Source organism: Theobroma umbraticum, unplaced genomic scaffold (assembly GCF_002168275.2).
Source record: "Theobroma umbraticum cultivar Fairchild unplaced genomic scaffold, ASM216827v3 scaffold_30.0, whole genome shotgun sequence".
NCBI lineage: Eukaryota > Viridiplantae > Streptophyta > Magnoliopsida > Malvales > Malvaceae > Theobroma > Theobroma umbraticum.
In genome coordinates, this window is record NW_018397254.1 from 8,031,269 (window position 1) to 8,045,159 (window position 13,891).

General features: G+C 33.0%; 3 protein-coding genes and 1 pseudogene across 3 annotated transcripts in view; 1 reads left to right on the forward strand and 3 right to left on the reverse strand.

The window, feature by feature from the left end:
• Positions 1 to 1,039, forward strand: part of LOC110422304 (methylthioribose kinase-like) — a 4,400-nt gene extending 3,361 nt beyond the window's left edge. The window contains exons 7-8 of the mRNA XM_089785350.1: positions 3 to 41; positions 625 to 1,039. Of these exons, the coding sequence (XP_089641476.1) occupies positions 3 to 41; positions 625 to 796 (211 nt within the window). The 3' untranslated portion in view covers positions 797 to 1,039. The remainder of the gene's footprint in view (positions 1 to 2; positions 42 to 624) is intronic.
• A 539-nt stretch (positions 1,040 to 1,578) lies between these two features.
• On the reverse strand, positions 1,579 to 2,572 carry LOC110421093 (uncharacterized). The gene has a single exon (XM_021434567.2). It carries the CDS (start codon positions 2,508 to 2,510, stop codon positions 1,830 to 1,832), a length of 681 nt encoding a protein of 226 aa, XP_021290242.1. The 5' UTR covers positions 2,511 to 2,572; the 3' UTR covers positions 1,579 to 1,829.
• Positions 2,573 to 6,720: 4,148 nt separating this feature from the next.
• Positions 6,721 to 7,707, reverse strand: LOC110426536 (uncharacterized; annotated as a pseudogene).
• A 2,667-nt stretch (positions 7,708 to 10,374) lies between these two features.
• Positions 10,375 to 11,394, reverse strand: LOC110424434 (uncharacterized). Its single transcript, XM_021438997.1, has one exon. It carries the CDS (start codon positions 11,253 to 11,255, stop codon positions 10,551 to 10,553), a length of 705 nt encoding a protein of 234 aa, XP_021294672.1. The 5' UTR covers positions 11,256 to 11,394; the 3' UTR covers positions 10,375 to 10,550.
• Between the last annotated feature and the right edge of the window lie 2,497 nt (positions 11,395 to 13,891).

Below are 13,891 nucleotides of genomic sequence, written 5' to 3' on the forward strand. Positions count from 1 at the left end.
TTCCATGACACACTTGGATTTGGAGCTGCTAAGATGATAAGGTGAGATAAAGGTTTTATACCAGGTCCTCAATATTTTCTTCATTCCTGGCCTTTAGCCGGAGTTAGTCTATTATGGTGGGTTACCTTGCACTTGCAGCCCATTGCAGTTATAATATGGGTCTTTGAGTAAACCATCTTTTAGACATTTACCCGTATATTTTGGACATTGTTACTTCTGTTCTGTTTATCATCCTGCTACTCTCTAGGTAATTGATTCTTAACCTAGACAAGAAAATTTTGTTAACACCCAAAAGAAACAGATTCTTAAGTTTACAAGGAATTACTAATGAGATTTAACTTTTGAAATCTCTATGCACAGAACCTTGAGCTTGGAATATTTGTAGGATGCCTTTCCTTTCTAGTAAATTCAGGCAAACTGTACATGTTTGACTCTTGATTTATCAGAGAAGAGAAGCCTTCCCGTATAGGTCGAATGGCAGTTATAAAAGCAGCTACCCTTCCTGCATTAACATGGAGGATCCTACCTTTTTACATAATTATGAACTTTATTCAAATGCTAATTCTCTATTGATAAAACTCTAAAAAATTTGTAACTGTGATGAGTTTATCTTTTAATTTGCAGGAGAATTGTTGGTGTTGCTCATGTCGAGGATTTTGAATCAATTGGAGAAGCTAGCATAAGAGCAGACTGTGAGCGGTGCGCTCTTGAATTAGCTAAGACTCTTCTCAAGAAAAGGCGAGAATTCCTGTCAATTAGTGAAGTTATTTCAGCCATCAGGCATGTCCAATCATGACGGAAAATTACCTGAAATTAATGGTTTGCTCCTGGTATTAGTTCCCTCATTAAGCATCTTCAGATTTTTGTTCTGGACCAAGCCGCTCTTGCTGCTGAGCCCATCAATTACTCTAATTTTGTTCATGTGAAACCGCTGTTGTTCTGCATCTGGCCAGCTCTTGTGCTAAATAGATGTAATGCTTTTCATGATCCAGAAATGACTTACTGTTGTAATTTAATAAAGTTATCATGCTTTCTGGTATGAACCGGGGTCTATCAGTTCTAATATTAATGGGTTCATATGGGAACCAAATGGTACTTCAGGTTAATAAAGATTTGGTAACTCACACTCAAGGTAAAAATATTAAAGTACGCGTCTTCATTAATTTGACCGTAGTCTAAAACATAATATGGAGACAAGATGTGGATTGTGAGGTTTACATATTTTTGCGAATGGTGTAAGATTTCAAACAAAACAAAAAGTACGAAGTCTTGTGCTTGTGCCAGTTGGTCAGTGGACAAGAGCCCCTGCATCTGTATTTTTGACAATGATACTGTTGAACGCAAATTACCATACTTTGTTGCTAAAGCCTACTGGCCACTTCATTCACATCTCCTCCATAAATGAGCCTCCAGCATTTGCGTTTCTTAGAACCCCTGCTCTGTTTGAGAGTTCATCGCAATAGTTGTACATAGCAGCATTTCCAGATAGCTAGTTAATACCAGTCAATATTGGACCAAAGAACATGCCCTTTGATTACGGGAAAAAATACTTTGACCATCCTAACTTTTTCAGGGTATATCTCTTATTGTTAATAGAATGATGAATATCTAAAAGTAAAGCGAATTAAGGGGGAGCAAATAAAGCTAGCCGGAAAGCCCAGAACGGTGCATTCCTGCCCAACAAGTCATTTGAAGGAATCTAAGCGATTCCTTACTAATCAATCATGATTCAAATTTTATTTAGACAAATTATAAGTACATAATATGAGGATGAAAATACAATTGTAATTAATTTTATTCAGCTCTCACTTCTTAGCCAACTCGACCTTTTAATTGCCATACTTGGCCTTGTAATCACTCCAGAGCTGGTCAACAGTCTTTCCCAGCAGCTCAACGAAATAGTTGGCACTATAACCAGTTCTCATCTTCTTGTTAAGCTCTGCAACAAATCCATTTCTGAGACTATTACAATAATCCAAAAACCTTGCTGTAACATCATACCCTTGGTCCCACCTACCGCCCTGGCCTGGCTTCACCCAGTGGCTAGGAATATAATTAGCCTTTAGCCTCACAAAATCAGCTATTCCTTCAATTAATCCTCCAGGAGCCTGGCCGTTCCCGTTCCATTGCCATATATGAGTCATTTCGTGATAAAGCACCCCAGTAAATTCCGTTTTCACATCACCTGAGTAGTTTCCTAGATAATTTGCGTTGACATGAATTTCATTATTGATAGCAAAAGCAACGCCATCCCCATTTTCAATGAATAAAGTGACTTTTTGCACATTTTTTCTTTCAGCTGGGTTGTTTTGCTGGAAGGTTCTCCAGATAAAACCTGTAGCGGAACTTAGAGTTTGCAGGCTGTAGTCGACACCGATCTCGTTTCTGAAACGATTACCACCGCCGCTGTTTCCAGTGTTGTCATTGACAGCGTATTCAACTGCAAGGGTGCCTTGCGTGGCTGCAAGAGATAATATTAGCAGAGACAAGAAAAACGAGTGGTGAGCCATGGTAGAAGCTGCTTCTTTGTTTGCTTTTGGGTGGAGTTTTTGTTTGCGAGAAATGTCTTGTTCTCTATGGTATATATAGGAGTTGGATGGCAGTCGCCAGGTGGCACTTGGCTTTCTATATTAATAGGAGTTGGACGGTAGTCGCCAGGTCGTACCTGGCTTTCAATATTAATGGTATTGTTTTTAAAATTTTTGGTCAATGCATTAACCATGACGTAAGAGTAATACCGAATACAAATATAGTTCCTCAACCATGTTTTATCCAAGGAAGGGTGATAAACGAACAGCTTATCTTGTGGACCTCTAAGTTTTAATGCAATCATTTTAGACGTTAACCAAAAATTTAGACCATGTCAGATTCCGTAATTGAAGAAACAAAAAACTATCGGCAAAATACAACTGCGTGACTTTTTTCCCATTTCTATATACATGCTGAAAAACTTAAGCAGCTGAGATGAAGGAAAATATACTTTACAAAATGCAGACTAGTCAAAATTGGAGGGACAATAAAGAAAAGAGAACCTACCCCAAGGGCATGCATTTAAATCTCTGTTCAATGAAGCAAGACCAAAATCCCATATTGACATTGACTTGGTCCAAAATCGATGTAATATATTACAAATATATAATTAGCTGCGTGTTGAAGTCCACAAATCTAAAAAATCTTCTATTTTTTCTTAATTTCTCATTTGATATATTTTTTATAATTTTACACCATATGTCTCATCTTATACTCTTTATAAAAAACCTTCATCTCTAAATCTTAAAACCTTCATATGTAAAAAATTTATTAAACTCGTAAAGTAAAATTGTGAAAACAAATATAAAAAATCATCAAAAAAGGAAAAAGAATTTTCTTCCGACTCGACTAGTCTAGCTCAAGGGCAAAGCCTTGTATATTGATGGGGCTGTGGCCCTTCAAAATTTTTAAAATCTTCTATATATTATCCAGATATTTTTAAAAACATATATATATTTTTCTCTTAATAATTTATTTAAAAATTATTAAATTTTATTTTTTTATTTTTAAATTTTTTAAAAAATTGACTGATTCTGCCGTTAGTCTAGCTTATGGTTATGATTGAGTTTGAGTCGGTATTCTTTCCTCCCCAAATTATTGTGTTAGGCCCATTTTATTTGGCAGAGAAAATTTACCAATTGGTCTTTGTGTTTGTTTTAGTACTTGGAAGTTGAAAGCGATTCCTTTAACGTCATTTTCTGGACGAGAGGCCATAGTAAAGTTTCTCAGTGTATGAAACTAATATCCAATATCATTGAAACTCTTTCAAAATTCATTATGAGAGTCACTTTTAATCATATCAGTCAGAAGATAAACTTAATAATTGACAGTCTTGCTAAAATTGAGATTTTGAGAGTTAATAACTTTAGTACCTTCCTCGAGCCACCAATAATGGATCTTTCCTCTTAAGTTTAGCAAGGGTTGTTATGTATTAAATTTATCAATCGAACTTTCTTTGTCATGTAAAATAATTTTAAAATGTACAAATGATTTACTTGCTCTGTTTGCACATCAGATAACTTCTGATGTTTGCCGATTCTTGTAAGGATGCTTTTACTCTTTTAAAAGCTGTTTAGCTTGTTATCTTTTTTTAAAAAAATAAAATAGTTTTAGCAAGAAGAGGATAACAAGGGGAGACAAATAGCAGTTCACCAAATCCAGTGAGATGGGAAAAAGACGAAGCAACAATAAAGCGAGAGTAACTCATTGGAGCAAATCAAGGAGCCTGATTTTGTTTGAGCTGTATGCTTATTTTCAGTAGGTGCACGCCAGGAAATAATACAAGGAAGAAAATGAATAAGAGGAAAACAAATGGCAACCTTCCAAAAATTCAGACAACAAAAGCCAACCCACCGACGCCGTCATATTTTAAAAGCGTACTAGAGATGACGTCTCAGCTGGCCAAACTTAATAAAATTATGTTCTCTTTAATGTTGGTATTAAGGATTTTGGATTTTTTTTTTAATTTTTAACATAAAACAGAGTCTCTGAATTGGGTAAAACAAAAAGAAAAGAAGATGGCTAACGACAACAGCCATAACTCCAATATATATATATATATATATATATAATTTTTGTTAATCATTTTATTGGTGAAAATATTTATATATGCGACCCATTCAATAAATTTTGATGGAGCTTGACATTTTCTCTTTCCATGAACTTGATCGTTGAAAAATGATACCTTTGGATATATTTATTATGTGTGAACTTAGTTGTTGCAACATATGCGATCACAGTCGGCACATTCTTTTTATCTTTGTTGGTGTTTTAATTAATTTGTTTTCAAAACGCCTGCAGATGAAATTAATCCAAGGCTAATGCCATTCTCTGTTTAGCGTGTTGAAAAGGATGTCTCCAGGTCCAGGGGTTGTTTCCCCCCGGTTGGTGACTGCATTGCTGTATGCCATATGCAGAGTTTGCTAGGAGAAAATCGAGGATCAAAAATATGGCAGACCATTTGCGTTTACTTCGAAATAAAGAAAAGATAATTTCTAATCTTAATTAGGAAAATAATCGATCAATCTGACAGAGGAATGATCAAGTGCTGAAAAGTGAATCCAGTTCACAAAATTCAATTGAAAACCATTGCCAATCAGCGGTAACGGGAGTCGGCATCTCCAGATTGAAGTCTTCCTTGACTTTGACTTGGGAGTCTTCGCACTTGTTCCTTTTCCTAGCTTTTGCCAGGCGGAGAATCCGCACTCCATAAAAGACTGACTCTTCCACGTAGATTTGTAGATGAATCTAATGACATAAGGAAGCACATAATTTTCTTGTCAGTTTCAAGACTTGGTAATTTTATCTATATATGCTTTCATGTTCTAATTTTATAGATATATAAAATTTACTACTACTTCCATATGTTATTCTAAATGGAGAATATTTCTTTGGTCTTATATCTTAATTAAGACATTGTTAGTGCGAAAACCGATTTAAAATTGATTGGTTGAAAATTATGCCACAAAATTTATCAATTGCACAATGTTAAAAGTATTGAAGATTATGCCAAATCCAATGCCCTGCAGTTGTGCTTTTTGTAGGAACTACTGATAACATGTTTGCATTATCAGCTCTAGAACATATATATACGGAGAGGCAAGATCTGAATTGTGAGGTTAATTTACATGATTTCAAACAAAATTAGAAGATCCAGGTCTTGTACTCGTGCCAATTGAAGTACATTGGGCAACTATAGATTTTGCGGGACTTCAAACAGTCCTGCAATCTGTATATCTGACAATGATTTTGTTCATGTCGTTGCTAAAAGCCTCCAGGCTACTTCATTAGTATCTCCTCTATGAATCAACTACCATTTAGCATTCACATTTCTCAATTGAACCTCTGGTTTAATGTTAATAAATAACCTTTCAAGAAAAAAGCAATTGAACCTCTGGTTTGTTTGAGAGCACTCATTTCCTCATAAAAATTCAGATTAATTCAAGACAACTAGTTAATCTCAATCATCGATAGGATTTCTCAAAGCTGATCTGTGATTGAGAATACTGTGATGCTCATAAGGATTAAGAGGCTGCAATTAGAAAGACAAATAAGTACCAGCTTGACGTCATTAGAAGCTTGAAACTAACGGTACCTTAATAATTTGTAAATAAATATGCAAATAGTTAACATTCTCTGTTAGATTTCTTTATTCTTGTTGACAGAATGCGTAACGGTAGGTAACAATTTTCTTTCCCTTTTTAGATGCTTCAGCTAGCAACCCGGGTTTATAAGATGGGGTCCTGTACATATGACAAATGTGTGAATGAAAAATATAATTCATTCCCTCAATTGTTTCTTTTGTCTTCTTACTCAGTAACGATCAGGATTACTAGTTCTGAACATTCGCTTTCAGTTGATAAAGCATTGACTTCGATTACAGAAAAAGACTCTAATAATCATAATAAGAAGAAGAAGAAAGTGACTTCAACAAATTCCAACTTTTTCCAGGTTATTTATACTAGCAGAACGACGAAAATCTGAACCAAAGATAATTTAACAGAAAGCAACAAAAGCTCATCCGAATAATGGATTCCTGCCCAATAAGTCATAATTTTAAGCAACTCAAGTAATTCCCAACTAATCATGATTCAGATTTATTTAGACAATTTATTAGTACATAATAATGTGCGAATGAAAAGACAATTATTGTAATTCATTTTAGTCATCTCTAATTGCCAACTCGACCTTTTAATTGCGATACTTGGCCTTGTAATCACTCAAGAGCTGGTCGACAGTCTTCCCCAGCAGCTCAACGAAATAGTTAGCACTATAGCCAGTTCTCATCTTCTTGTTAAGCTCCGCAACAAATCCATTTCTGAGACTATTACAATACTCCAAAAACCTTGCTGTAACATCGTAGCCTTGGTCCCACCTATCGCCCTGGCCTGGCTTCACCCAGTGGCTAGGACTATAATTAGCCTTCAGCCTCACAAAATCCGCTACTCCTTCGATTAATCCTCCAGGAGCCCGGCCGTTATCGTTCCATTGCCAGATATGGGTCATTTCATGATAAAGCACCCCAGTGAACTCCTTTTTCACATCACCTCAATACTTCCCAATATAATTTGCGTTGGCATGAAAGTGTCGGTTGATATTAAAAAAATAAAAATATATTTTTATAATATATTCAATTAAATTACATTATAGTATTTATTTTATAACAAATTAATATAATATAAAATTAAAATGTAATCACGTTACAGTTAAAAGATGTAATATGATTGCAATTCAAAACCAATGCAATCACGTTTGAATGTATTATGTAATATTTTTAAAGATAATTTTACTCTTTAATTTTATTATTTTATTAAAAATATTTTATATTATTATAATTAAAATAAAATATATAATATAAAAATAAAATAAAATATAAAATATAAAAAATATATAATATTATTCACAGCAAAAGCTACGTCATCCCGGTTTTCAATGAACAAGGTGACTTTTTGACACATTTTTTCTGTCAGCTGGATTGTTTTGTTGGAAGATTCCCCAGATAAAATTCGTGGCTGAACTCATAGTTTGCTTGGTGTAGTCCACCCCGATATCCCTTCCGAAACGAACACCGCCGCCGCTGTTTCCAGTTTTGTCATTGACAGCATATTCGACAGCATGGGTGCCTTGCATGGCTGTAAGAGATAGCAGCAGAGCGAGGAAAAACAAGGCGTGAGCCATGGTAGCTTAATGCTTAATGGGATTTTGTTTTTCTTTTTGCAAGAAATGTCTCGTTTCTCTAAGATTTATACGGTAGTAGGATGGCAGTGGCAAGGTGACACTTGCTTTATTAATTATGGCATGGTTTCAAAAGTTTGGTCTGTATATATCCATTAAACTTCGAAGAGAAATATAGATCCTTTTATAAGTCAAGAGAAGAGAAATATATGTATATATATAAATAAATATTAATTTCTCAATCTTCAAAAAATAATAATTAACTAACAAATTGTTTTAAAAAACTTTTAATGGAATTGTCCTTCGTTGTCATTAAACAATTATACACGTTAAAAGTTAATTTAAAAATTATTTTATAATAAAATAAAAAATTTCCTTTTTTACATATGATTTTAGATCCAATCAAATACAGAAGGTACCCTTACCTCGTTTATTCTGTTTTTTCCATTATTAAATTCAAGTTTGACTGTTTTAAATTGGAATCTTAGTTCTAATTATTAAAATTATTTTTTAAGTAAATTCTAATTATTCAACTCTTTTCCTTTTCACTTTATGGGTTAGCTTATTTTGACAAGTCAATGCATCAAATGATTCATGGGAAATCCAGCTAGTTTGACAGATTCAGACTCGTCAAAATTGGATGGGCAATAAAGAAAAGAGAGATGGAGAGAACCAAACCTAGCTGAGGGTTATTTAATTCCCTATTCGATGTAATAAAAAGGAAAAAAAATCTCATGATAAATTACTTTGACTTGGATCAAAATTGACATAATAGGTGCATTTGATATTTTGTTAGAAATGTAATTATTGGGTATACAATTATTAGGAATGTAATTATTGAAAAAATAACTTTATAACATTTGATATAAAATGTGAAAGTAATAATTATAAGGAATGTAATTGTTGATAAAATTATATTGTAATGTTTGGTTTGGAGATATTTTATTAGAAATGTAACGTAAATTTATAAAATTATATTTATGTATAAAAATATAAAATTGAATAAATTTTTGTTTTATATATTTGGGGGAAGGAATGAATATATTTATATTATTTGTAATATAAATTTTTAACTTTTCAATTTTATTTTTAAAATAATAAATAATAATATGATAAAATAACATAATACATAAATACTAATTATATAAATATTAAAATATGTGAAATTATAAAAATATTTATTTTTAGTAAATTAGTTAAATTTTAAAGAATTAAATTATTTAATTTAAATTTTTTATAAATAAATTAGTTAATTTAAATAATAATTAATTAATTAGTATTTGAGAATTTGGTTCATTGGTTGGTAATGATCTCCTTACCTAAAAAATAATATTTGAATCCCCTTTCTCCAAATATAAAAAAATTAATTAATTAGTTAATTAATAAATTTATTTAATTTAAAGTAATTAATCAATTAATACTAATGATATATTTATATAATCAATTATTATTTTCATTTAATTCATATGCTCTTTATTTTAAAATTTAGGTATGATTTATAATTATATATTTAATTATTTTTTGTTTTGTTCAACAAATAAAATTAACTTATTTGGCATGTAGAACTCCATGTTCTTTTTTCTCTTTCTTCTTCTTTTTCTTTCTTTTTTTTTTTCTCTCCTTACACCTTGCGCCCATTATCAGCTTCAGCAATCCATTCCTAGGTAATGCAAAGTCCACTAACAGAAAACCACCCAACACAAACAAAATAACAAGAATCCCCAATCAAAACTACATTGGTAGCAAACCAAGACAAAAAAGAAAACAAAGACATGGAAACTCAGTTCAAGAGCTCAACTTCAATCAGTGATGAACTATCAGATCTGATAGACAATCTGTAAGACCTCAATTTTGAACAGTCAAATTTGATATCTACAAGATCTGAGAATATGAATCATAGATCAACTAACCACCTTCATCTTGAACCACAAACAATAGCAAATTTGATACAGGTGAGCAGTTAAGGCAAGAAGAAGCGAAAGGTCTAGCTATGGTAAGGGAATTGGGAGAATTTGGGCAAAGGGAAAGTTACTAAAGGAATCACATACCTTTGCCCATTGTAATGACACTACAATGAAAAGACTTTACGATGTATTTTAGATAAACCAAAGGTTGCAATATAAATACATTAATTTAAAATATAAAGAATGTTCTCCACATGCAGCAAACCAAACACCCCCGATGTCTTTTTCTTTTAATGAGATTAAGTTATAAATAAAAAATATAATTTAATGAGACATTTTTCAATATATGTGACATAAATATTATATTCAATGAAAAATTAATAAATAGATTAAATAAATTGATTTGATGAAATTTGAATGTGTGACTTAAAATTTAAAATGTTTTCCTCAATGCTATAGAGGAAAAGTCTCTCCTTGGCAATATAATAAATTTCTAACAAAAAGCTTCGGATTTGAATCAATAATCTTTCCTTGATCTCCAAACCAAAGTGTTAGGCACACCTAGTTCATTTGGCAGAGAAAAATTGGTATCTATAATCTATATACCCGATCTTTCTTAATACAAAGCTTAAAGATCAACTTGAATAACTATTCTTTCTCTTCTTAAATTAATATGTTCAGCAGATCTTGTTTGACCAAATAAAATTAATAACTGTATTCTATGTAAATCTCATGCATAAGGAGTTTGGAGATGTTACAATTGTATATAATTAAATCAATTGAGTTTTTTTTTTGAGAGCGCCTAACTACTTTATTTATTGACTAATTAAGGACAAGAGAACTGATGCTCATTCATATGATAATGGATATATATATATATATATATATATATCAATTTTTTTACGTTAATAATTAAAGGGCTGCTAGATATAGCTATGGCTTCTAATTTCTTGTCTGGTTCTTGTAGTCGCTCCACAACTGATCAACCGTCTTGTCAAGCAGCTGAAAAAAGAAATCAATACTGTAACCATCTTTCATTATCCTGTTAAGCTCCGCTACAAACCCAATCCTAAGACCTTCACAATAGTCCAAAAACCTAGCCGTAACAGAGTAACCGTCGTACCATTTATCCCCTTGCCCTGGCTGTGCCCACCCAGCTGGAACATAATTAGCCTTCAGCCTTACGAAATCTGCAATCCCTTCAATCAGTCCCCCAAGAGTTTTGTCTTGCTGCCCATTCCCGTCCCATTGCCAGACGTGAGTCATCTCGTGGTAAAGCACCCCATTGAATTCCGGCTTTAGTTGATCACCGCTAAAAGCTTCGATATGCTTATCGCTGACTTGAATCATATTGCCGCTTGTAACTGCAGGAGTTTGCGGTGGCAGGGTATCAACGACGTCAAGGCTTACGCTTAAAATGTAGTTCTTTTTGTCAGCCCGCGGGTCGTTTTGCTGGAAGAGGTTCCAGATGAATTCCGAGGCCAATTCCATATGTTGCCTAGTGTATTCGACTCCGAGCTGGTTGTCGAATACGATGCCTCCGGGAGTTGTTGCAGCCTGGTTGGTAACAGCGTAATCGACAGCATCCATACCATGCAGGGTTGCTAGTGCCAACAGAGAAACAAGGAAGAAACTTTGGTGAGCCATGGGTTTTTGTGTTGGTGTTACGGTAGTGAATAGTTGGTTTAAGGTTTGTATAGAAATTTCTGTGATTAGCACTCTACCATGTTACTCTTGCAGTGATATACTGGAAGCTTCCTCCATTTTGAAGAAGGACGAGTAGAGTTGGAAAGGTAAGCTGCTCATGCGACCTGAATTTCATCCGCTGAAGCGCGAACGGTTTAAAGAACTGAAACAAGACGCAACGCGACATTAAACGAGATTACCCGTAAAGATTTCTTACAGTTTAATTGGCCTCTCAAGTAAACATGGGCTTTCAGCACTTTCTTCAGCACGTGCCCGTCAAATTTAACTGGTCCAACCATAAGTTCAAGCCCACCAGATGATAATAATAAGTGGCCAACCATGTTAAGACTTTAAACTGAAAAATAGGCTGGGCTTGAGGAAGGCCAGGCCTTGGAAAGTGACAAGCCAAATTTCTTAATAACGTTGGGATCGGAGATTTTACAGAAAAAAGGGTAAAAAATATTATCAGCATTATTGCTTTTCTTATGTAAATTAAAATCCCATGGGAACATGTTATTCGTAGATAAATTATTAATAAAATATCAGTATTTAAAGTATTCAATTTTAGATGTCCTTTAATTTTATTTTTTTTTAGTTATATTTTTGACATTTGAACACAACAGAATGTTGGAAATAAGTAATTTTCATGAGAAATTTACAATATAAATCTGTATATTTGATGTAAATAATTAAAAGAAATATGTACCCCATATAATGAATACATATGAATGACCCATATTGGTTCATTTATAAGCAAAAAGCCGAAGATGATGACGCTGAATATGGAGAAAGCATTGACGTTTAGGTTTGGCAAACACTATGTTTTGACTATGGGAACACATTCCATTCACCAGAACCATATTTATATAAGTTATGACCAAATCATATTGGTAGTATGGTGGTTGGTTCACTTGTATTCCAGCTGTTCAATTTTTATGGACCTAAGACCTAAAATAACACAGCACCTTTTCCTCCCCACTTTTTCTTTTAAAAACCCAAAAGGAGTATGTGAGAAGCGTTGACCATCAATGGCGCTTGAAAGTCCATGCAACTCAGCTCTTCTTGAACATTTTTGCTTTAAAATTATGACCTTTTCTAAACAGAATTTTCTTTATTGATTCTTTTGCTTTCTTGGGTGGATATGACTTCGTGCATTCATTGTCCCTAATATTCTCATCTCGTTGTAGAGTTGGTGCTTAGAAGCAAGATTAGAGTGGGAACGTCTAGGAAATGAGAACAAGAATATGTGGACATTTTGGTAGCTCTTGCCTTTTACTTTCCCTTTTCCATTTTGTTCGAAACCTTTAGCCCTCTTTATGCCTCGTCGGAAACAAGGCGATACATTGTAGGCCATGCTGATACTAACGCAAGGGATTTATTTGGAGATATATGTCACATATGTCAAAGTAAACTATATATCGACACAGATAGTATTGAAAATTGAGCATATATAACTGAAATAAGTAATTTGACTAAAAGAAAAGGAAACCATTTCTATGTTCAAGGGATATATATATATATATATATGTACATATATATAGTTTAGTGATGAAATTTTCAATAACTTATACTATATAAATTAAATTTGATTCATCATGCCACGTGTAAATTAGATAAATCAAAATAAATAATATTGAATGATCAATAAAAATTAAAGGAAGATGTTACTATTCAATATTTGAATGTATCACCTCTATTAATTTTAATATCATCTATATCAAAACAAGTAAAAGGATAATTATTTCCAAGACTTAAAATAAGAATCATAATTACAATGTAATACAACATAAACCAGCATTATTTCTATCAAATTTTTTTGACTGAAATGATACGTGAGTTAATATAATATTAAACTCTTTTTCTAGGAATGGCAGATTATAATTGTTTGGCAGGTTATTGACTTTGCATTAGCATCAAGTTTGCCTAATTATTTATCATAAGCAAATAATACATTGATATAATTAATACTATACTATGCATTAAGATCAAACTTTTTGGCTGTAAGCTGATATGCTATTATACATCTAGACATTAATATATGGCTTTGCTGTTTGCTGTTGAGAAAGCTATTGGGATCAAGCTCAATAATTCTACAGGAAGATCTAAGCTTTAGTAAAGAAGATTATTTACGGTACGTTAGTCCAAGGCACATTACTGAAGAGTCCATGATAGCATCTGCACTGGAAGCAAAATCTCTGCAGTCAATAGTTTTGTATTGGCAAAAGTCTTTCGTGGATATCTCGGTCTTCTTTTTCAACGGGGAAGGTGCAAAAGAAGAAAAAAAATGAAAAGAGAAATATATATGGCATGGACAATCGCTAAAGTGAATAAGTAGGAATAGGAGTTCAACTATTTCATTGATTTGTATGAGAAATCATTTACATTACGCAAACATCAAATGCACATATATATGTTGCGTACCAAGTTAATAGGCAAAAAGAAAACATGAAGAAAATGGAAAACCCTAGATTCCTTCAAAAACATCAACTAAATGACTTCCCCTTTTCTTTAGTAGAACAAAAGAAAAAGGAAAAAAAAAAAAACCCACAAAGCTTTGTAGGTGCTTGGGCCTTGGTGCATGCAAGAACTTTGGTGCA

Excerpts from the sequence above, each read along its gene's own strand:
- LOC110421093 (XM_021434567.2), bottom strand. The coding sequence starts at position 2,510 with ATGGCTCACCACTCGTTTTTCTTGTCTCTGCTAATATTATCTCTTGCA.
- LOC110424434 (XM_021438997.1), bottom strand. The coding sequence starts at position 11,255 with ATGGCTCACCAAAGTTTCTTCCTTGTTTCTCTGTTGGCACTAGCAACC.